A 25203-nucleotide genomic window follows, 5' to 3' on the forward strand; every position below is an offset into this window, starting at 1 on the left:
TACTTTAGATTTAATGAGTGATCTGGGCTCTTCACTGACTGCAAGTTTTTAACAGATTTGTATTATGGACAGAGTATGCACTGTGTGACTTCCTTTGTACTAGATGTACCATCTGTTCAATCTGATATGGTAGACTACATGTTCCTAGGCTCTTTAGGACTTTTCCTAGATTTGAAAGTGAAATGGCTGATGCTTTTTGAAAAGTTATTGTGCTATACTCATGGTAGGAGTTTTCTTATTTTAATTTTGTTGGCTGGAGTCAAGCATGCTGGATCATCAAGAAGAAAGCTGACTGTTGACTCCTACTGTCTTTTCGCATTCAGTGCTCTCTCTGTGGTATAGATTATTCTGTGGTGTGGCCAAGTAGTTTCAAATGATAATCTTTTCCTTAATCAGTTAAAGGAAATTCAATTACATTATATTAAGAGAATTTAAAGAATGTACAGCTAAGCTCTCAAAGGTCCAGGTAATGACAAGTTGAGATTTCATGCATTAATGTAACTGTCCTCATTGTTACCTAGTAAGATCCAGTCTTTAATGACCTGATCATGTATTATTTTTCAAATAGTGCATTAAAACATGCATTTTTCCTATGACCTTTTAATATGCTCAATGAATAACTCCAGGATTTCTGAACAGCATAATGTAAGAACTGGAAATGAATTTGTTTCCCTCACTTTATTTTTCTGTGCAATTGTGTTCTAAATATGTAGCTTATTATGGCAAAGAGATTCACATTTTTACTTCAAGTTAAGTTGAGATCCAAAATAAGAACTCTGCTTCAGTTTTTCCACTATAAAAGAGAAATGGTAAGGGTTTAAAAATGGTCACATTCCATAAAGGTGGTGCAAATGTTACTGGTAGAAGATGGGGACACCACTGTCTTCTAGCCTAAATGATAATAAGAACTAGAATCTAAGGGTCTCTTCCAAATGCAATTCCTATATTCTATATTGCAGTTCCTATATTCCTATATTCCAAGTCGGTGGTATATTCTTCTTTCATTAATTGGAAGAATTCCATATTCCATATTCTTCTTTCACTAATTCTTCCAATTAATGAAAGAAGAATATATTACTGACTTGAAAGAAATTTGGCATCTGCATAACCTTCATGACATAGTGAAAATCAGTCAAATGTGTTCAACTACATTGAGCTGGGATGCAAGCTGAGCAAATATATATATATTGTCCTTGCTAGTACTGGAGTTAAATTTTACCCTATGTAAAGGATGACAAAAATAAATGAAAGGAATTAAGTTAAAAGAAAACACTTGGCAGTAGAAAATAAATCTTCTACCTATTCTGCATGTTAAGTTTATTTTTTGTCAGGGTATTTTAGTTGGTTATGGCCACAAACTGGATAGTATACTATTTTGACATAGGATCCAGAATCAGTTGTATTAATGTTCTTATGAATTTCACTTGTTAGGCCAGTGGTCATGCTCAGTGATGGGGCACATAATGAACCCTGTACCCAGGAAGAAAAGGCCTTTATAAGAATGTTTCTCTGAGGTATTATCTAATCTGAAATTTACTCTGAAGCAATTTAGACTGTAATGGGACAGCATACCAAATATACTTGACAAATTACAAAACAGGGATAAGAAGTTCAATAACAAATGACTAGAGAATTATGATTCACCATTTACAAACAAAACCAAAACCCTTTGGTGCAAGTCCATGCCTTGTATAGCAATTGCGTATTGAATTCACGTTTTGGAATGATCAGAACTCATCATAGGTTGTTCTTGAAAATCATTCTTTTCTTTTGGCCCTATTCTGTTTGTTAAAACTTGCAATCTCTAAATTTGGATTGTAAGCTCCTCAGGTCAGGACCCATGTCTCTCTCTCTGTATGTTTTTGTTGAATGCTTGGCTGTGTAAATAGCATTTAGTACAGTTTGAATACCATATATATGCCAAGCACTTCCTCCACATGTTTCAAAAAATACAAGTGAATAATGGTTGTGATTAGTATTTGACAATATTAAACAAGAGAAAATCAGACTCTTACACTCCCAGTTTATTATAAAAGGTAGTGTTTGCTCTGAGCCATGTTAAACTTGAATTAGACATTGAAGTATCACTTCTTTACAATTTAATATTCCGTGAATTATGGGATAGAGAACTATTTTGTGTGTTAGCTGGGTCTTCCCTTTTAACACAAAGGTTGTTACCATACCTCATAGCACTTCATAAGTAAAAATCACTTGTCAAGATAGTGTTATATATCATCCTGTAGTTGGAAGTGTGCTGCAGGACAGTGATAGGTCTTGATGGGATCAGTACTTCTCCATAAATTATGAGTTTTTTTGTTATTCCAAAGTACTGAGAGAACATTACCTTTTTAAAAAATACTTTCCTTGACAAATGCATGCTTCCTGTCATTCTTCTTAAAACTGTACAAATAGTTGTGTACTTTTCACATGAGTATCGTAAACTTTGATTCTCTTCTAGAATACCACTGTAGTACTTCTATACTTTTTGTAGTTTTTCCCTCTTCTAGTTGGGGTTGATATTGCAGTAGTTCCATAGGGATCTACCTTTATTGTGCTAGCCACTGTTTGAATTCATAAGGATATCTCTACTTAGAAGACCTAATAATCAAAGTGGAACACCTAAGAAAATGAATCTGACTTAACTTTTAATGTGAATTGGTTAAACCCTGTGTGGACACCCTCATTCAGGATTAGAGTGGCATTGGTTCAATTTAATTTGCTTTATAAGTGGTTTAAATTAAATAGAATAATGGCTATTTTGATTCTGAATAAGTGTCCATGAAGAGGTTTAATTTCCTGAGTGTGTCCAGGCAAGGTTCTTCGAGTGATATCTTTTATTAGACCAACTGAATAGCTGGCAAAAAGTTTTAGGCAAGCGTTTGGGCACAGTCACCCTTCTTCAGGCATAGGGAGTCCCTGCTGGTCTGAGACTCCAAAAAATGAGAGAAGCTAGAAGTGTAACAGGATGTCAGTGAAAAAGTAAATAGGTAGAAATTAGAAAGACAAAAGGTAAAACAGGTAAGGGAGGAGAAAGCAGGCAGAGGTAAAAAAGGCCAAAAGGAGACAGCAGTGATAGAATATAAAGTAGAAGGAAGCTGTCAGTGAAAAAGGAATTAGTAGATCAGGAAAACACGAACGAGGAATGCAGAAAGTATGACAGGATGTCAGTGAAAATATAAATAGGTAGAAATTAGAAAAACCAAGAAGTAAAACAGGGAAGAGAGGGGGAAGAAAGCAGGGGGGGAAAGGCCACAGGGAAACACTACAGTGATAACAGTACAAGGTAAAAAAGAGAGGCCCACAAAGACTGTGTCCATACACACAATTCATAGGTAAAGTAGGGACTTCTAAGAACCCCAGTAGGCGTTATATTTAAGACACAATTAAGCTGTTAATCTCATTTTAAATAGTAACTCATCCACATGTTCAAGCAATTAATGGGGTGAAAAAATGGGAAAATATATATTTTCTGTATTCCAGAAAATGTGTAATATTTTTGTGGTTGGTTTCCATTGCACCTCAAATTGAACTGATGGCAGGGCTAGACTGACAGCTCATCCAACCCTAGGACTGCACTGGAGTCAGCTAATTGTTGGTCCCAGCCCTAGGACTGCACTGTTCATGCTGGGCTGCAGGAGCCCAGCTTTCAACGTACTGGTACAGGGGGAGCCTGGGATCATGTTCCTATGCTGCCCTGCACCAGTAGATAGTAAGTGCACAACGGGGATTTGATCCCCAATCCCTAAATCACACATTTTGCCATGCATTCATGGAATGACAAGGGAGGTAACTGCGTTACCTGCATAATATTATGCTGGTCCCAATATCTTCTATTTCTTACTTGTAGCAAACATGTTTTCTGCATATTGGGTAAACATACAAACCATTTAAATGTATAAGTGCTCTTTAGACCCACTCTACTTTGTATTTTCAACTGCAGATTTGATTTACTTCTGTCAGTTTCACCAATTTTAAGTCTCTTAAAGTAGCCTTGAACTGATCTGGGTCTTTCAATTTCAAGGTAGTTCTTAGGGATAAGGTACTCTGGGAAACATGGTACTGAGTCTTGACTTGTGAAGAGCTTAGTACAAGCTGTTCAGTAGTTAATGTGTATATGAATTTTGGAGATGTGCATGCTCTGATTAAGTGCATAGCCTTTTTCAGTCCTGAAGTTGTGTACTTAAATGGAATATATTGTAATTCAGAGCTATCCAGCTTCCAAGTGCCAGAGGCCACACTGCAAAAGTCACACCAAGCAGCCATGTCCCCACCCTACCCCCACCTTTGACTGCCCCTCTCCTCCCTAGTCCTGGAAGCATTGTGTGCGCAGACACCCCAGCTTTGGCCATGGACTCCTTGCTGCACAGTGGGTTGTACTGCACTGTACCATACTGCACCATCCAGTGGGGCAGGGGCAGGAAATGGATGCTGGTGGTGGGTGATGGAGCCTGGAGACCCCAGTTGTTATTGCAGCTGAAGTAGTGGGGGAAGTGGCAGCGATGTAGGAGCTTCCCATTGTGAGCTGCAGGCCACCAGTTGGACAGCACTGTTATAATTCAAAGTGGAAGGAGTGAATTTGTCTACAAGTATGTATGTTGGAAACTCCATTCTTTTCCATTATTTTGCTTCCTGTAACATCAGTAAGACAGTTCTTCTATGTATGGGAGGCACTTTGCTCCTATCATCCTTCATGGACTTTTACCAGACCTTTTAAAGTATACCACTTGCATGTGAGATGGATCTCCTAGCTGGTTTTCATTCTGGAGGCAGGAGGGAACATTTGTCTGTGGGGTGAAGACAGTATAAGGAATTAGCAGCTTAAGTAGAGAGTAGGGTGTATGTACTTAGCACTGAAGAGTTTAAAACTTGGAAAAGGATTGTACTGTAAATCACTTATAGAGAGATTAGGAAGCATTAATAACTGTGTGGTGGGGGAGAAGGTTGAATGCCATAGGACCACAGAGAAGTAGGGCTGGAAGGGACCTCCTAGGAACAGAAATTCTGCATAAATCAGTATAAGTGATTGGAAACCAGTTCAAATCTGTAACACAATAGAAGTTCAATGCACATAAACCTGCTTTCCAAATGGTTGAAACTAGTTTAAGATAAAACTGGATGGATGTACTATCAGATTTAACTGATTTACATTAAATCAGTTTATTGAACTTCTGGCCCAGATCCCCTCCAGATTCAAGTTAACTCACAGTCCCCCAGGATGCTCTGCATCTCCCCCGCAAGCCCTCCCCCTCCCGCCCCCCTACAAGGTGGGCAGACTAGCCTTGGCTCAACCTGTCTGATCTAGCAGAGCAGGGAGGTGTGCTCTAGTGCCTTCCCCCCGCCCACCTCCCCCACCAGATTGTGGCCTGGGCGTCTGCAGGCATGTGGCTGCATTTCCAGAATCAAAAAGTGAATGTCTGCTCACTTGCCTATCGTTTCAGTCTCTAGGCAGCTTACACTAACCTACGAAGATTGAATCAATTCAGTCTTGGGCTTTCTCACAGTCTGTGCTTAGCCCTTAGGTTATCTAATCCTGCCTGAGGCAGAATCATACCTACCCAAACCATCTTACACAAATCCATTGTCTAACCTGTTAGCAAAACTACACTGTCAACCCTGACACAACCACAAGATATAACCTCTTGCTCTGACCATGGTTGTTATAATATGCTAGAGAGTTCCCATGGCCTGTACCAATCTGACCATGGGGTAAAAGTCCTTCCTGACCCAAACATGGCAATCAGACTGACTAAGCAGAGGGGCAAGACCCTCTAGCCAGGAACTTCCAGGTTTAGTCCCAACAAGAGCATTGGCATGCCTCAGTCCAAATCCCTTGCCTTGGTTGCAGCCAATATGTAATGCTTCTGAGGAAGGCTAAAAAACACCCTGGCGTGTAGCATCAGGAGGGACCTATGTGGCAACTAGCAAATGTGATTCTTGTCATAGAATAGGTATTAAGGGAGGTTTTGATATCCATCATCAATCCCCCTTCCTTGCCCATACTCCCCAAAAATGGTATGCTACACTATTTGCTCCCGATTATCCCTTATTGCTGCATTTCAGTTATGGGCTCCTAGAGTGCAGGTTGCTCATGTTTAATATCTCCTTTCTCTCAATTCTTGGGTGGACTTTATAGTTCATTCAGACTGTTTCATATTCTAGCCAAAACAGTTTGTCTTCCCTTAGAATAAATTTTATTAATTTGTTTGTAAACCTCTAGATAAATTGTGACTTAATGCACCTTGCTCTTAATTTAAAACTCCATATACAATGGATCTCTTTTCAATTCAGTGGTTTTAGTGACTTTTCTTTTCAATGTGACTTGCTTTTGGGATACTGTATCATGGTAAATACCAGACTTGAAACATTCTTGACCTGGAAACTTAAATTTAAAAAGGTATTAGACTAGAAAGAATGGGAAGAGGGGACAGTATCCTCTTTTAAAGAATTTGCTGTTGCAGGGATTTATGTAATAGAGAAGTCCTTGAAATGCCTCATGTCTTCAAAAGACCATTTAAGGCAATAGCCAACCTGTAGCACATGACCCATCAGGGAGGGATCAGGAAATGCAGCAACAGACTGGGCAGAAAGCTGAGCAACAGTGGAAGGGCATCAGATTGGCCCTAGGAGAATGTGTGCAGCTTACCTTGTAGAACAAGGGTGGGCAAAATGTGGCCCGGGGGCCAGATGCGGCCCACCAGGCCATTCTGTCCGGCCCGCGGGACCCCTAAAAAATTTAGAAAATTAATATTAATCTGCCCTGGGCTGCCTGTCATGAAGCCCTCAGCGGCTTGCCAAAAATCAGTAAGCGGCCCTCTGCCCACAATAATTGCCTGCCCCTGTTGCAGAGCATCTTCCAAAAGGGCTGGCTCCCACTGATGTATGAGCATGTCTGAAGTACCTCTGTGGCAGGCCCTGGAGCACCATGGAGAAGCACACATTCCTATTTGCTCTTGCTTAGTATATACCAAAATCCAGAATTTAGGCAGCTTGTTTGTGCTGCCCTGAGCATGCCTCTGAGCTATCCTTAAGCAGCTACTCTGCCCAATTTATGGGGTTTGGCTTACACTGACTGGTAACCAGTGAGCAGGGTGTGATTCTGTGTGGGTTACTGACTTGTCAGAGGCTGTGTAGACATTCACTTAGAAAACCAAACCTAGCACTTAAATAGGAGTAGACTACATTTGTGTGCTTGCCTTCCTCTAGCTGACTGTTGGATATTTCTCCATAACCACTCTATTCTTCCACATCACTAATCACAACCACATTATATAACATACTGCATGTGAATGCAGATCATTAGGTCTAATTTGCTCTTTGTTGTCCGATTCCTTTCTTGACGCATTTAAATAAATAAAATTGGTATTTGCAGGATTTGCTTTAAACAGTATGTTGTACAATAAGGTAGAAGTTAAAACACAATAGCTTTTAAATTGAGCTGCTTACAGAATGATCTGTAAAATCTTTTTAGATGCCTTTCTCTAACTGCTGTGAGCAGCTAAGGCCTTATTGTTTTTTGTTTTGTTTTGTTTTGTTTTTTGCAGACAAGTTAATGGGTTAAAATGGCAGTAGAAACTGCCTTCTAGTACTAGGGTTTGAAAAGTGCACTTAACCACTTGCTCAGGGCATATAGAATAAAACATCAGGCAAAGTAATTTACAGTCCGGTTTGCCTTTGAGGATAATGCAAAGTAGGGCTTCATAATGAAAGTATTATTTCCTGCATTTTTGTCAATTCAAGGTCCCTATTTATGCTGTAGTGGAAAAGGCAATGAAGGACTAGAAGTGGCTTCATTTCTTGTTTGCTGTTTTCAGGGCGTTCTGAACCATTCAAAAACAATGTCTGCAGCATCATATGCTTGCTATTAGGTGAAAGACTTAAGCAAAGGAAAAGAAATATGAAAATATTGTGTGATTCTGACCCCAACCGAATCCACTGACACGGAAACACTGGGTCATCAGTTCCATATATACTTTTCATTAAAATGACTTCCACTCAGGGGTTGATTCAAAAAGTCTCTAATTGATATTGATCCTCATTGCACAAAACTGTGTTTAATATAGACAGTATTTGCATAGCAAGCTAACCTCCTTAGTTAAAAGAGGGGGGAAAAAACCTGTGAGACTGTTTTTCTGTTGATGTTGCTGTCAGTTCAGATGGAGCTTCCTGTTTGTTTAGCTTATAGTCTAAATTTAAAAAAAATTGTGGCCACATCTTTTGCCTTATGGGTTACACTGTATGAAGAGTTTTAATTTAACAGAAGGAAGAAATTGGGAAGATTAAAGTAGTATTTTTTATACATTCCCATGGCTACAACTTTTTAAATCATGTTTAATCCAGGAAAGGCATTAAATTGAATTCTGTTTGTTTAATGACAGTATTCTTGAAATGTTTTGCCTGCATGAGTCTCTCCTTTTGTGCTTCTTTTATAAAGCAAAACATGTTTTTGGTAGACAACTATCTAGAGTGGGCTTGTTGGTGATCTCTTGTAGAATTCTAATTTTTTAACAAGCATGTCATGAAATATTTAAGAAAAATAAATCTAGCATAACTGAAATCTGAAGTTGCCTGTATATTCTTATTTAGATGTATCTATCTGTATAGCAGGCAACTTGAACTGCTCCCATACTGGAAGATTTAATGTACCACTCAATTACTATTCTTTAGCCCAATTTAAAATAATAGATTGGGAGTAAAGTCTTAATGCGGTGTAACCTTTGGAACATCAGAAATAACCTCTCTCGCTTGTGAAATAAGTGTACAGTAATGATATCAGTCTTACCACATTGCAGAAATACATTTCCTTGTTGCACTTAAAACTTTTTTCATTTGGCAGTTGTTCAATATCTTTTTCCCTGCTATCATCCTGTAGAGTTCAAAACACTTTAAAAATGATGTCGTCACTGTGACCAGTAAATATGCTATGACTTAAGACTTTGACTTCCTTATGATGATGTTTTGGAATTATATTAACCCTATTGCAGTGCTTAGACTTTGCATTTATCTCTGAGCTTTTTGGTAGAATTTTGTACTCTGTCCTGCCACCATCCATTTGTTTTCCTTTAATGCATTTGGTTCTGTTTTTGTTGGTGTTTACATTTGCAGCAACATGAGGTATAACATAAAATATCTTGGATTTTTTTCATCTGTTTCCTAGCTAACTAAGAATCTGTTTGTATTCGCCTTTTATTTGTGAATGTTTATAATTAAAAATCAGTGTCTACTTTTGTTTATTACCTTGTAATAACTCACTATGGAATTTCTTCTCTCATTGAGCCTCAAACTTGCTATTCTGAATAATCTTTCTCAAGACTTACTCTGTATTCCAGAATGAAGGAGCTTCCTCCTATTGTTTTGCCTCTCTGCCTGTTTTCAGCAGAGTACCGAGCTAAATTTCTTCCCTGACCCTGCTCTCCAATTCATCCTTAACATGAAGGTCAAACATCTTTAAATTATATATGTATCCCTTCTCAATTAAATATATAATAATTTATTAGTTAATTATGGTGATACGACAGGAAGATACACTTTTTGTTAAAATTTTCCGTCTTTGACATAATATAATTAAAGTGGCAAGAAAGAGGTCACTGTTACAAATTAGTTAATACTATACTATACTTGGGATTTTAAATGCATAAAATATAAGAAATTCAGAGCTGGCATTCCTGTTGCAATTCTGTCACTCCGTGTGTGGGGGGGGGTGTGGGTGTGTATCAAAGATTATTTTTATATATATATGAATAATTTAGGAGTGCACTGATAAAGAGTTTTTGGGTCAATACCAATGACCAGTTATTGACTAGCCATTTCAGCCAATATCTATCCGATTGCTGATTTGCAGCTTGGCGGCTTGGTGAGCAGTGTCTGTCTGGTAAGTCTATTGGGGTGAAGTGGTGTGGAAAAGGGAAGGGACATGTGGGGGGGCAGATCAGGGCCCCCACAATGAGGGAAGGAGTGGGGTTGGGGCAAGGGCAGGGACAGAGACAGGGACTGCTCAGCTGGGGCAGGGCACAAGACAAAGCTGGCAGCTCATCTGGGTGTTGCATAGGGATAGGGAGGGGGGAGCATCTCCCACCAGTGCACACACCCCTGGAGGAAGCATGGGTGGCATGTGCCCAGATCTGTGCGTGGGGCAAGGGCAGGCTGCACCTGTGTGCTTGGGACCAGGACTGCTCCAGCCTCTTCCTGGCGGCTGTACTTGGGCTGGGTGGGGCAGGACAAGCAGCACTGGGAGGGGGGCTACGGTGAATTTTGGGGTGACTGTAGCCCTCCCATAGTCCCCACTCCCAGTGCCACTGCCACCCACCCTGGGCTGCCTCACCTGGCCCAAACACAGCTGCCAGGAAGAGGCTAGAGTGGCCCTGGCTTCCGGCGTGCAGCAGTAGCTTGCCCTCGCCCCATGCAAAGTTTGGAGGGTAGGGCATGTGCCACCTATGCATCCACTGAGTGGCATGCACAGTGGTGGGAGCACCCCCCCTTCCCTCCCATGCACCTCCCAAATGAGCCACTAACTCTGTCCCACACCCTGCCCTTTCCCCAGCTCCACTCCCTCCCTTCCTCACTGCGGGGACTTTGATCTGCCCCTTCCCCACAACAGACTTACCAGCTGAACACAGCTCTCCAAACAGCCAAGCTGCATTCCTGGCCTTATGCATCCTGCAGCTGGATGCATGCATGGGACATTTATCAGTGACATTATTGGCCACATCAGCCAAAAAAGGCTGATCGCTGGTAATGTCAATTTTCCTTATATCGGTGCTGATACAATATGGACTAATATATCGGTGCACCTTTAGAATAATTATTTTTTTATATAATATATATGAATATATACACATATATTTTTGCACTATATCAAAATCATTACCATATCACTGGAAAGAAAAATAAAACACATGCTTAACATGGTGGTGGTGGTTGCTTGAGAAGCAGAACTTTGAGTTTACGAAGCTAGGTCCCAGTACTGTGGTCCTCACAAAAATTCTGATTTAAATGTGGGTTTGTCTAAAGAATGTTTAAGCTGGGGCTTTATGGGTAGTATAGGCTGAAAAACAAAATGTGAACACAGGTTGGTTTTATGATATTTGCTTGCGTACAACATGCCCTTTTGTTTCCAAAAACTGGCTGCTGGAAATTACAACACATGTTATATGTAAGAAATATGGTAAGAGTAATTTCTTCCACTTACTGAGTAAAAGTATAAGAAAGATCTGCGTGGACTCGCACAAAGCAGAACAGTGAACATGCTGGGCTCCCCACCTGCTGCTACTCATTTACTTATTACAAGGAAAGATCTTTTTTCTTCATTTTGTCTTTCAAAAACTAGGTGTGTATTTTATTCCAGGGAGTGTTGCATGTGAGCGAATATAGTTTTTCCATGTAATGGATATTCTTAAGGCAAAAAACTCCACAGTTTAAATAATTGCAGTTTAAACTATCTACATAATAGTCCAGTGAAAATTCCTTGCAAGAATATGGACATTTCTTAAGTGCAAAAGTTATGAAGGAAGTAACTGCCAGAACATACACTTTAATAAGTCCCTTTCTAAGGACTTGTAGTAGAAACTCTGTTGAGACTACTGCTAAGCTGAGCAAGAGCAATGGTATTTGCTTTTAATGATAAAATACTTATCTCCAGATAGCTTCCTTATTCTTTCACTCCAGGAAGCACATTTAAACACTTTTTATCCTACAACATGGGAGAAATTCAAGAGAGGCATATACACATAGAAGGGGTTTTGAATTTGCCCATAGAATATCACCTGGTAGCCCTCTTCCTGAGATGTCTATCTGCCTGTTTACAATAGAACTTGTGACTGCTTCTAATTGCAGTCCATTCAGTATGACTGTTTCTCATTCCCTACTGCTTCCTTGAGGTCCCTTACCTGTCGCATCCTCTTGCTGTGGCAGTGGCATGTTTTTAAAGTGAGCATTGAATCACAATACATGCTAGAACTGCTTTTTAATTGCCAACATTTTATATCATTCAACCAAAAAAACAACAGATCAATGATCAAAAGATAAGATCAGTCCTGATTTCTTTCATCTTCCATGTCTACCTTGCTTCAGACTTGAAAAATTGTACCGTATTATAACATCAGCTGTAATGAAATTATGGAAGGCTGGCCACAATCTTAACCAGGAAAATTCTTGTGTTTTCCCTCTGTAGTTAGAGAACTGTACTGCAGAAAAGCATTGCTTTATGGATTGTAAAGAGGCAGTGAGAGGTATAATGCCCAAAGCCACACTATTATATTGTAATAAGACATGATATAGCTGGGCTGATCAATCTGTGGCGCATCAGCCAGATCCAGCCCACAAGGTTCTCCAAGGGTCTGATAATTTGGCAGCAGGGGAGCAGGCAGCCTTAATTACTGTTCCGCTGCTACTACATTTCCAGGCCCATTGGGGAGCCTTGTGGGTTGGATAACATGTACCCATGTGATAGATTGAGTGTGACAGGCTAAGGCAACAGTTTGGATGTTGACCCCAGGATGCAGCCCATGAGCCCACCCCTGCACTGCTCATTTAGCCTGCTGGAGCAAAAAATTGAGCATCACTGGTGTAGACCAGTGGTTATACACTGGATTGCATCTCAGTAGACTTGTGCCACTAACTTTCACAATGAATATAGGCAAGTCAGTTCACCTCAGTTTCCACTCCTGCGTTTATATATTCTAGATTGAATGCTCTTTGAGGTGGGAACTATTATTATACAGGGTCTTCATAAAGTTCTTGTGCACAACCCAACTTATTCAAGTTTAAAAGTGCACAAGGACTTTATGAAGAAATATGCACACAATGTGTCTAGCCCAGTGAACTTTGATCTTTGTTGGACTCTAGGTTATGATAAAATACAAGAAGTAAATACTTTTTGATTAATTTGCTACTGGATGTTCATGTTTATAAATATACATGAGAGGTTTAAAATACACTATTTTGTGACGTGCTGTTTAACTTTTTCTCCCAAATAGGTTCCTGTGGCTAGAGCCAGCATTCTCTGGCTTATTGGAGAATATTGTGAACGAGTCCCCAGAATTGCACCTGATGTTTTGAGAAAGATGGCTAAAAGTTTCACTAATGAAGATGATCTTGTAAAGCTGCAAATTTTAAATTTGGGAGCCAAACTTTATTTAACCAACTCAAAACAGGTAAGAGTAAGACTTTATAAATAAACTCTGTAATTACAAAGGATCACTTATTTTGTATATTTTGTTTGGACCAAGGCTATTTTCTTTCATAAACATCTAAAAGAAGCTTGTAGAAGCCTGATGCAGTGTAAATGATTGTATCCCAAAATGCTAAGGTGCAGACCAGAAGGAAGTCTACCCACTTGTGTTACCTTAGGTTTACGTTTGTTTGAAATTGAGCAAATCCATTTGTAAACAACTTGGCTAACAGTTTTTTATTTTGTGTGGGTTAACACTATACTAATATAAAATATAAAAGGCATGGGATTAGAGCAGAACGCCTGCTGAGTGCTCAGGGTCTGGGGGTGCACTGGCCTCTTCCCAGTAGGAGGGCTACATGGTGGGCTGCAGACACCCCAAAATTCACTGTAGCCACCCCATAGCCCCCCATCCCAGTGCTGCTGCCACCGCCCACCTGCCCCAAGCATAGCCCTGACTGAGCCTCCTTGCCAGGAAGCAGCCAGCGCAGCCCCAGGCCCCAAGTGTGCAGTGGGCAGCCTGCCCTCAACCCATGCACAAATCTGGGGGGCACATGCCCACCATGGCTCCCCGGGGGTGCGCGCAGTGGTGGGAGCCACCCCCCTCCTCACCCCCTGTGTAGCTGCCTAACACTGCCCCAAGTCCCACTGTGCCCCGACTGGGCTGCCTCAGCCCTGCTCCCTCCCTCACAATGGAGGCCTTGCTCTATCCACCACACACACCCCTTCCCCTCCCACAGACTTGCCAGATGCTGATCTCCAAGCTGCCAGGCTTCCTTCCTGGCCACACATATGCTGTGGCTGTGTGCATGCATGCAGCATTTATTGGTAACATTATCGGCCATATTGGCCAAAAGAAGCTGATTCTTTTTGAGTCAATTTTCCTTTTATCGGTGCTGATACCAGATGGACCAATATATCAGTGCACCTCTAGATTATACTGAGAAGACAGTATAAATAAAGGGAGAGAACGGTAGAAGAAACAAATTGCTTATATTTGCTTAACTTTCCAGGCTGTAGAATTGATATTTTAGAAAAGTTTTAGCTTTGAATCCTGGATGATGAAAGCTGATACCTACTACTAAAATTCTTAACATTTATTTTAGTTTTCAGACAGTGTTCTTAATATGTTGGATCCTGATCCAACTCCTTAGTTCTGTAAAGATACAAGTAAGTCTTTTAATGATATTTAGTCTAGACTATCTCAGTGTTTTATAACAAAGTCTGAACTGGGAGAATTCTTTACTGTTCTTGTTGAATCCAGATTCTTCTATATCAGAAGACACTTCAGCAAATTAGTTGTGTGATGACCCCGTGTTCTTTTGGAATGTTTTTACTTCTCTCCCCATTCTTGAATACAACTTGCTTCTGTTTCCAATCGAGATACAGCATAAATGCTGTGTCAGATTTTTGCAGTCCCTAGAAATCTGTTTCTTTGGATGATGAATAACTCACAGATATGTAAATTATTGTACTGCTATCATCAAGTAACTCAGGCTTTCTCAAACTGAGGGCTGCCTTCTAGTGCAACCACAAATAATTCTTGGGTTGTCATAACCACTTTCCATTTTTCCCCTCCTTTAACTTTTCACTTTATGTAAAATAGTTTTTAGCTCTTATCATGGTAGAGATAAGTTTAAAAAGTTAAGTGATATAAACAGGTGCATTTATATCTCCCTAATTCTCTAGACAGCTTTAAACAATAGCTATGAGAAGTGTGCCCTACTTATCTCAGTGAAGGTGCTAGGGACTCTGTTACTTTATGGCTAGGGAATGTCAGTGTCATCGAAAAATGCTACTGCACTTTAATTTTTCACCCCAGGGGCTGATATTTATAATATGGCATATACTAAAGACCCTGTTTCACATGGGCTACCGGGCTATGCCTTCTTACATCAAGAATCAGGGTAACCCTGCAAGTGTGGAATCTTATTAGCATGGAGACAGATGACAACTGGAAACTGAATAAATCTGTAGTATATTCTCAAAGTGGTCTCTGCGTCAAAATATCTCAGTAGAGGACATATGAAGTGGGTTGTTTCATTACTCCCCTGAATAAAAAGTTACTAAAAGCTTCTGTTCAGAGTCTAGAAGAAGGATTGCAAAAGCTACCTTCTCCATCCCCAGCAGACCTGCTTATATACATATTTCTATTAGTATTTATTATAACAAATGTCCTAGTAAAGATGTAATTATCTCAATAATCTCACGTTGGTCCAAATTGTACAATGTTCTTATGTCTTTTGGAGCTTATCAAACCCAGTCTGTTGACCTACCTGCACTTACAGGTAGGTCAACATTTATAAACTTTTCTTCTTTTTATGGTTCTTGTGGGCTTTAATACATTTTAGTCACCACTCAGAAGTTATTCAAATTATTGATACTGATTGAGGTACTAATAAACTAAAATTGCTGTTTGAGCTGCTTACTGCCTTGTCATTTCAGGCATCTTGCATGGAGGGAAAGGTTTTTTCCCCCTAGCTGCAGCTATTCCAGTTGAAAGAGTGTAATTTGTCATCTTGTGATTTGAGTTACTTTTACATCTGAATGTGTCGGATTAAGTTAGTGATATGGACTCTGTCAAAGTCCTTTCTAAGGTAGAGTTTGAAGTTTCCTTCTAATGAGCCTATGACCCTTACCAACATTCTTCCTGTGTCCCCATTCTCGTGCCGGATAAGGCTTTTCCCCTTATAACTAGTGTCTAGAACAAATTTAGTACAGGTTTCCCTTGCCAACCATTGGGGGTTAGGTTCCTGAAAGTTCCTGTGGTTGGCAAAACTGTGGTTGGTGAAACAAAAGGCTTATGGGGAAAATGGAGTTAGGGACTTGAATTTGAATAATAAAGGAACCTACAGTGTATAAAAAATCATTTTTATTTACCTTTAGTAAGTTAAAAAAAAAAGGTTCACTGTTGAGTAGTGGGTCTTTTAAAGAAACTTTAGCACTTCCTGGTGTACCACTTGCAACACTAGCCCTGATAGTAGCCTCACTTTTTTGTTAATGGCTCATAGTGAATTTGCTCACACCAAAATGCCTCCCTACATTCGCCACATACTCTTCATGTGCTAGACAATCCAACAATTCCAATTTTGTTTCCAAGGACATCACTTTCCTTGCCCTCTTCACAAATTGCTCACCTTCAGTACTCACTTACTTAGAGGCCATGATTAAGAGCAAAATGCAAAAATCACAAAGAAATCGGGGGGAAATGTGGAGCACCTGCGTCTGGATGTTAACAGCATGAAGCACAACTCAAGACTTGAGTGTGCATGAGGAGATGGGAATGCCACTGATAGCTAGCAAGAGTGCGAGTGATTTAAAATGACAGGCAGTGAGCTGGTGCATGGCCACAGAAAACCGTGGTTACTCAAAACTGTATACTGTGGTAGCTAAAATGGTATATAGAATATTAAGCATGGATACTCAAAACTGGTTGGCAAGGGAAACCTGTATTCTTTCGGGAGTTATCATGGAGCTCTTAGTCTGGCCATTTTTGTTTCATTTAATGCTACTTTCCTAACCATATGACCATATAATTAGAGCAGCAGCTTGTTAGAAATAAGTTCTCTTCTAGACTTTAAAGACAATCTTCTTTTCATGTTAATCATTGTATAAAGTAACATGTAGAGGGGGCCATAATCATCTAGCTGGTCTCTTCTAAGTACTGTACAGGTAAAAATGATCTCTTTCACTTCTGAATGCTCTTGTTCTTTTTACCTAGCTGGTTATCTATTCAGCTAAGCTTCTCTTTCTTTGAAGCTACATCTGATGACTTCTCTTGGCCTCCTCCCCCACTGTCTTCAGTATCTGTTTTTTTTACGTATGGAGGTAAAGAAGCACTATTATTTTATCTGGCATTTATATTTGTGACGAAGTATGGGTTTGTTGTAATATTTCTGTTTTACAGTAGATGTGTTCATGGTATAACAATGGTACATGCTTCTTTTTCCATAACATGGGGTGATGGGAGGAAGGGAGAAGTTAATGGAACAGAAGATATAGGTATGTCAGAAGTTATGACAGAAGACATGTCCTGCAATACCTTCATAGCATCTGAGAAAGTAAGCTGATGCTTACTAAAAGTCATGCATCTCTAATTTAATTAGTCTGTAAACTGCAAATCTTGCCTTCTAGAAGAGGCACCCATCAAGAAGGATTTGAATCATAGAATCAATGAGTCGGAAGGGACCTAGACAGATCATCGAGTCCGCCCCCCTGCCATGGGCAGGAAGGAGCACTGGAGGTGGCAGGGGTCATAAGACCCCAGCCAGGTGCCTATCCAGTCTCCTCTTGAAGATTGCCAGGAAAAGTGAGAGCACCACCTCTCTGGGAAGCCTATTTCAGTCTCTGGCCACCCTTACAGTGAAGTAGTTCTTCCTAATATCTAACCTAAACCTATCCTCCCTCAGCTTGTGGCCATTGTTCCTGGTGACTCCAAGGGGGGCCCTGGTGAGCAGACTTCTCCCAAGTCCCTGCTGCTGGCCCCTGATAAGGTTATAGGCAGCCACAAGATCCCCCCTCAGTCTCCTCTTGCAGAGACTGAAGAGATTCAGATCCCTCAGCCTCTCCTCATAGGGCTGGCCATGGAGGCCCCCAGCCATACGAGTGGCCCTCCTCTGGACCCAAATCTATTTGAATAGCCTTCTTGACACTTCATCAAGGTGGGATTGGGGGTGACACCCAGCACCTGTTAAGGGGGTTGAGAGAGATGAGCATTACATTGAATTAGCAGCTTGAAAAGGCAGGATTCAACCCAGCAGTTGAAGCATCCTAAAGACAGGCAGAAGGGAGGGAACAGCTGGGCTGATTTGAGATACTTGAGCTGTACAGACTGGAGAGAGAACAGCTGAGATAACTTTGCAAGGAGTGGTCAGGGTTGTGCAGGCTGGGGACAGAGGTGATTGCTTAACCCTTTGGAGGAGATAGACACATCTTGTTCTGTTGATTTTCCCCCTACAAAATGCCTTTAATAAAGAGGAGTTGTCTGTTTTGCTGCTTGGAACTTAGCGTGTATTCTAATCTTCTTTGAAAAGTTAGTCTTGTCCCCAAAGCTGAACTAGAGAGCAGCTCTTTCAAGCATAGCCACAGACAGCCAGGGTGGGTCGGGGACTAAAAAGCTGAGGTTTTTGAATTGGGAGGAGTCAGCACCTGCACCCTCCCCCTGCACACACACACGCACACACCTTCCCTCCCTTCCCCTTGAAGCTACACTTGGAGTGGTTTCATGAGGTACTCAGAGAGACCAGACAAGACAAGATATACCAAGAAAGTGCCCATCTGGGGAAATCTATGATAAGCTTACATTGCACTTGCTTTTTTCCCAGACCTAGAGGGCATTTATAGTGCTTGCAGATGTTTAAAAAAGAACAAGAAAAACCCAGTGCTTTATTTTAAATTTGGTGCTTTCCCATGCCAAGTCTGTGCATGCCCAGAAAAGGCAGTGCATTAGTTGGACCTGGCTCACCTCACGTCTTTAAAGATTTGGCACTTTAGTGGGGCATTTTGTCACTTTTATCTAATAGCTTTAGTTAAAAATGCCAAAAAGCCCTGCTGAAGAGCCCGATCTATACAGATGCTGCAGAGCCGGATTGAAGTGACACACTGCTTCTTCTGGTAAAGCATGGTTTTAGTTTTTGTTTTTAACATCTGCAACTTCTTCCCCAGCTGTATAGTTGGTCCACTAAAAGATGTCGTGAACAAAACCTTAGCTTCTTGCATATTTTCTGGACCATCATGGCTACAATAGAACTCCAACCCTTATGTAAAGACAGCTCAACATTCAGATTGTCTCTGCTATTTTAGTTTTTACCATAGATGGTACAGCCTGCAAATAAGAGTTTTACCAGATATAGGTGGAGCATAATAGCTTTCTTTGCCTTCACAGCAAAATATCTTGGTTCTGCAGGTAATTTTAAAAACGCTTTGCCCCTATGGACAGACAGGTACTTTAAATTTCAGTCTTCAATATGTCTTCTTATTTCCTGTGGTACTGAGAAGAGACTTGCAAGCTTTCTTTTAGTTTTCAAGAAGCTAGTTTTAACAAACTTGTATACTGCCCACCTCTCTTTCCTGCCACACCTTGATGGAAAATGATTAAGAGATTACCCAGGTGGGAGGCTGCCTATTTCCTGCCCCGATGCCGGGGGGGGGGGGGCGTTATCTGCAATTCCAAAAACCTCCTCTACACTGCAGCCCATACCTCGCAAATGGCATCTCAGTTCTTAATGTCTCTGGCCCTACACTGGGCCCCATAACACTCTAGTCTGGACCCCAATTAGATCCTTTTCCATCAGGTAGCTTACTCCTCCCTCATTCTGGGCTGCTTACTTCCTGCACTCTTCCCCACTCTTGGGCGTGCCCCACCCCGGGACCTTTGGCCACACAGGCCCTGGCCTCACCTCCAAGTCCCGTTGGAACCCCAGGCCCTTGGCTCTGGGTGTCCCTCACAGTAGGCCCTTGGCCCTTTTGACCCTTCTGGTCCTGGCCCCAGCTTTGATCAGTTGAGGGTGCCTCAAGTCAGCCTTCTGAGCAATTAGCCCACACTTTCTTAATGGGTCCACCTTCTCAGGCCCTACTGCATGGTTACCCACCCAATTGTGGCACCCAGTTAAGGCACCCCAGCCCACCTTTGGGGTGATAACTGGCCTGGCATTTCCTGGGGGCTCCCACGCCACTAGGAGCCCCACCAGACCACCCATCCACAGCAAGGTGTGATTTTAGGTCATGCTCAGGACCAGGCACCTCCTCCGTCCCCATAGCCCCAGCCCATAAACCTCCAAGCTGCTCCTGAGCTTCAGCTCCACTGGCTGATGTCTCTCTCCCAACTGCCAGCAGCAAACTGCTGCTTTACCCTATATCTATCCTGGGTTTCAAAATGTCTGCCCTACTCAAACACCTGGCTGCTGCCTGCTCCAGCCCTTAACGTGGCAGGCACCAACATGCCCTACCACAATCCTGCTTTTGAAAGTGACAGTATTAGAAGTGTTAGAGTAGGGGTGTTCAAACTCTGGTCTGCTAGTGAAATGCATCCTGCAGAGCTTTGGAATCCAGCCCTCAGGGCTCCCTAAGGGTCTGAAACTTTGTCAGCAGGGGAGTGGTGGCCTGTTACCTCCCCCCACTGTCAAAATCCCAAATCCTGAGTGGTGGGTTGAAGCTGGGGCATGACTTTCCTCCCACATGGTCAAATCAGGGCTGGGCTACACCCCCTTCCTAGTATATGATTGGGTTGGGGTAGGGCCATGCCTCGTTCCCCTGCACAACTTGCTTTGGTCTGGGCCCTGCCTCCCATGGGGTTGAGCCATGTCTCCTTTCCTCCCACTTAGCAAGGATGGGGCCAGGCCACGGCCCTTCCCCTCCCCCCCCACAGGGCTGGGTCATGCCTCTCCCTAGCTCCCCCCCCCACACACACACACACACAGAGCTGTATTTTGTCTGGGCTGCCCCCTGTACCACTCCGGATGACCGGATGGGGTCCCGCCACACCTGGGTCCACTGGATACATCCAGTTCACAGAGGGATCTGGCCCACTGGATAAAAAAGTTGAACACCACTGCTTTAAAGGAGAGCATATAAACAGGATATATCCAGAGTCAGTTGTCCCCTCTTTACCCTCCCTGGCATCCACCATCATTAGTTTAATGGTATCTGAGGATACATCCATTTTCCATTTAATAGCTATAATGAGATTTTACATCCATGAATTTTTATCCTTTGTCAGAAAAGGGGGCTAACTAGGGGGCTAAGTTATTTGCCTCTACAACTTCATGGTTTATTGAGTTCTGAAGTTTAACTACACACTACACAAACTAAAATAAAATAAAATACTTTCTTTGTTAGTTTTAAACCTGTTTCCTGCTAATTTAATAGGTGCCCCCTAGTTTTAGTGTTCTGGAACTTGGTGAATAACACTTCCCCATTTAATTTTCTTCACATCTTCATGATTTCATAGACCTCAATGATATTCCCGCTAAGTTTTCTCCTTTCCAAATTGAAGAGTGTAGCCTTTTTAGTCTCTCCTAGCATGGCAGCTGTTCCATACCCGGATCATCTTGGTTGTCCTTTGCTGTAGCTCTTCCAATTCTACAATGTTTTTGAGATGTGAAAACCAGAACTGCACACAGTTGTACGCAGCTCTTGGAGACTGACCCACTATTTCATTATATATGTGCGAGAAGGGCAGAAGGATGCATCAGAAGTATATATGAACCTGCCATTGATGACCTTGGGTGTCTGACGGTGCATCTACACATCACCGTATGGTGACATTACTGCGGCACCATGTGTACCCGCCTGCTCTTGTATAGGTACTCTCTAGCAACCTTTGAGCGCACACCTGGTTCCAGCCACAGTGTATCCCCAGGACTTGTGCAGTGGGTCGCGTTCACCCCCAAGGGAGGCCCCGACGCTTGCCTGCTATGACTTGGTCTTCTTTTCTTCAGTGGTGGGGCTCCTCCTCACAGATTCTAGCAGACTGGGTGCTGCCCTTTGCAGGTGTTCTTGGGGCTTTACCTCCCCTACACCTCAGCTATGCACCTGCCTTCAGGACCGCTGAATAACGAGTTGCAGCCTGTCCCATTTGATGTTCTCGTCCTCTCCCTGCCTATCCCTCGATGATCTTTTTACCCTGGATGACAGTGGGGTGTGGGACCGTCCTTGTCTCTCTAGCTGTTTTCCCTCTGAGGCATCTGCTGTGCTGCCTCAGTTCTCTCTCTTGACCTAGAGTCACTTGGAGGTTCCTTCCCCAGTCCGGGCTCTGTGCGGCTTCCAAAATTAAAAGAGAAGAACAGAATAATCAGACTATGGACTCATGGGTCCAGCTTCTGTGGTCCTTGAGATCCCTTGATGCTGTCCTTCTTTGGCCTGGCTGACTTGCCGAGCCGGGTGTGTAATTCTATTAATGGGGTCGAGACCCCTCCTGCAGGTCTCTGTCCGGCTCCCTGCTGAGCTGCCAACCCTACTGAGTTGCAACCCAGGGAGCAGCTTCACCCTCTGGCTTCTGCCCCTGCTCCCATTTCCCCGCCACTGGCTTTTAAATCTGCCAGGTGGCGGTTTTTGCTGATGTCATTTACTGACGACATTCCCAGCCGGCAATAAAAGCAGCTGATGAACCTCACCAGCGGCCCTTCTTGGCATGGCTCTGCTTCTTCTGGGAGTGATAAGCCTCTTTTCAGGGCCTTTCATTTTTTTCTTTGGGTGGGTCAGCCCTGCCTCAGGTCCCACCACGGGAGGCTGCTCTGGTGCCTTTGTTTTTGTCCCCCTAGGGCACCATGCTTTAGTATTTCCTTTTGAAAGTACTAAAGCACAGTACAGCATGGGTATTTACTGTGCTGTGTGCATGGCACACAGGTAAATTTTGCTGCTATATTGCCATAGTGGCACACTGTAAGTGGGGAGTGCACCCCTATGGTGATGAAGCTGGTGATCATGTGTAGACTCACGCGATCACTACGTTGCTGTAGCACGCCATATGGTGACATAGGGTATTGCTACATCACTGTAGGATGATGTGTAGTAGACACATCCTGAGATGAATAACTGTTAACCAATATGCCAGTCTGGAGAGTCTTGTCCATTTGAGGTTATTTTTCCCCTCTTGGGTGCTGTGTTGTTTTTTCTGTGTTTTTGTACACCCTCTGGTAGAGTTGGTTCCTTATCCATTCATGGAGGTCTTAAATGCTCCCACAGGACAGATATAAGCAAATAGGTTTTATGCTAAAATGGGTTAAATGATCAAACTTCTGTTTTTAGTGCCACCTGAGAATTTATAGGCAAGTATCAGCCTGCCCACTTCCCTTTTTTCTGGTGGGTATATTCCAGTAGCTTAATGAAAGCATTATTTTTTGATTGGGGTTATTTCTACAGGGAGGTCCCAGACACCATATTGAAGGAATCTTTTTCATAATAAATAACCCAAATTTTATTTTATTACAAATCACCTGCCGGACATATCCATTATGTAAGCAGAGTAGATCCTCTTTTCCCACATTATTAGTATCTATCCCAACACATACTTTGTGGGTGTATAAAATTTAACTGTGCTGGTATGATGCACAGTAGGAAAAATATTTGTTGCTTTCTCTAATCATATTACAAATCAGTATTGCAATACTTCCTTATCTTTATTCCTGTAGAGTGACTTTCCCACTCAAATAATTTTCATGTTCTATACATCAGCAAAGGTGATTTATGCATTAATTCTATTTTTTGCTTTTATTTAATTCACAGCCATTATTTCAGTGTGTTATTTCCATATGTACAGCTAGAAAAGGCTTTTTCTTTTTTTTCCTTTCTTTTACAAGTGTTCAGTTATTGCCACAGGACAAAAGTCAATCTTTTTCTTGCACATTTTAATGTTGAATGCTATATATGATGATCAAGTTAAGTCATTATTCTTAAAGGAAACTTGAGGACAAGGCAATCTTCCATAGTGCCATAAGAGAACAAATATCTTATATTCACATTATGACTGCAGGACGCAAAAGAGGTTAATTTTATATTTTTGGGTCATGTCTCCCTCTTTTTTCTATTAAAATATTCTGCTTATGCAGAAACCAAAATCGTACTAGACCCAAATTCATTCACTGGCACTGGTGCGAGAATGTGTTAAGTGCTCTCTCCCTGCTAGTGAGGCCCTCGCTGCCCCTGGGGCAATTCACAGTGAAATGCTGTTTTCTCTGATTCATTCTGTTGGGGTTTCTGCCAAGGTGGGAGGAGGTTTGTTTTAATTTACAGAAGAGACCTGATGGCAAAGGCTGTTGAAGGGATAATCTGATCTTGTTTAACCCTTGGCACCTGAAAACACTCCCTTTCCAGCTAGTGCATCTCATTCGGGCTATACAGCACAGTACCTGCATGTGTCTGTGTATTCTGTTTGCTTTTAAGTTATGATGTTATAACTCTGTACACCATAATAGAGTTACCATTACTGTGTAAAATATGTAAAGCAAAGAAAATTATCTCTTATCCGGAGGTTCATACAGGCCCCCAAGAGAATAAGCTTATGACAGATTCTTCCTTTAGATGTCTGATAGAGATTCAAATAGGAGGGTCCATGGAAAACTGGGGAGAGGGGCAAAAAGAATTTCTTTTCAGGATACTTTAGACTCTTAGAAACTGCATTAGCAATTTTTTGAAATTGTTTACAACCTATAGCATTATGTGATATACTTATACCATTTATAGTTAATAAAGTCAGAAATCTGATTTTTTCCCCCTGTATTTTTTTACCATAATCAATTAAAAGCATTCATAAAAAAATGCTTCTATCTATGGAAAATTCTTTAGTCATATCTTTTTTTGTAACTATGGAAATTATGAAACTAAATTAATCTCTAGGAAATGTGTTACTGACTGTCATTTTTAGGCAGTCATTGTCAATTTACCTGCTATATTATTAAAACTCTCAAATTGTTATTGTTATAATATAGCACAATAGTAAAGCTAAGCTTATGGCAAAAAATAATATACAAGGTTGTGTTTTTCAATATAAAAAAATCCCTTTTGACAAGTTATTTAAAAAACTCTGCATTTATTTATCAGTTTTGATTTTGTGTACCATAAATGTATTTCTTTGCCAGGTCCTATTATGTTTTGTTCTTTTTTATTTAGTGCCTAGGAAACAAATACATAAAAGTGGTTTATTACTTTTAAATGCATTTATTAGCTGTAGATGTTAGTTCTGTATGCAAGGTGTCCTGCAAACAAGATATTTGTAGCAGAACATTCTTCTTTCTTATTTTCTCTGGTTTACAATTAAAGTAAATTATTAAAATTACTCAATGTATGTTAATATTCTCAGACATCGAATTAGGAAATCCTGTTATGCTGTAAAAAGCTGCAATAATATAAGTTGCTCTCTTACATAAATAAATAAATGACTGAGATTACTGGAGGCTTTAAGCTCCAAGAAAAAAAAACGGAAGAAGTCTTTTATCCTGGTTTTTAGAGGGCATCAGCAGCTTGCTTTTATGAAAAAGTAACAGCTAAATGCACTGCAAATAATTTGCAGTAATCCAGTTCAGTGATTCATGTGTCTGCTT

At 41.4% G+C, this 25203-nt stretch overlaps 1 protein-coding gene across 3 annotated transcripts in view; it reads left to right on the plus strand.

Moving 5' to 3' along the window:
• AP3B1 (adaptor related protein complex 3 beta 1 subunit) overlaps positions 1-25203 on the plus strand; it is a 291241-nt gene that overhangs the window by 152525 nt on the left and 113513 nt on the right. For all 3 annotated transcript variants that reach the window (XM_019532203.1, XM_019532205.1, XM_019532206.1), the window contains one exon: positions 12972-13148. In XM_019532203.1, coding sequence (XP_019387748.1) covers positions 12972-13148 — 177 coding nt within the window. The remainder of the gene's footprint in view (positions 1-12971; positions 13149-25203) is intronic.

This window comes from Crocodylus porosus, unplaced genomic scaffold (assembly GCF_001723895.1).
Source record: "Crocodylus porosus isolate Cpor-Errol unplaced genomic scaffold, CroPor_comp1, whole genome shotgun sequence".
Taxonomy (NCBI): domain Eukaryota; kingdom Metazoa; phylum Chordata; order Crocodylia; family Crocodylidae; genus Crocodylus; species Crocodylus porosus.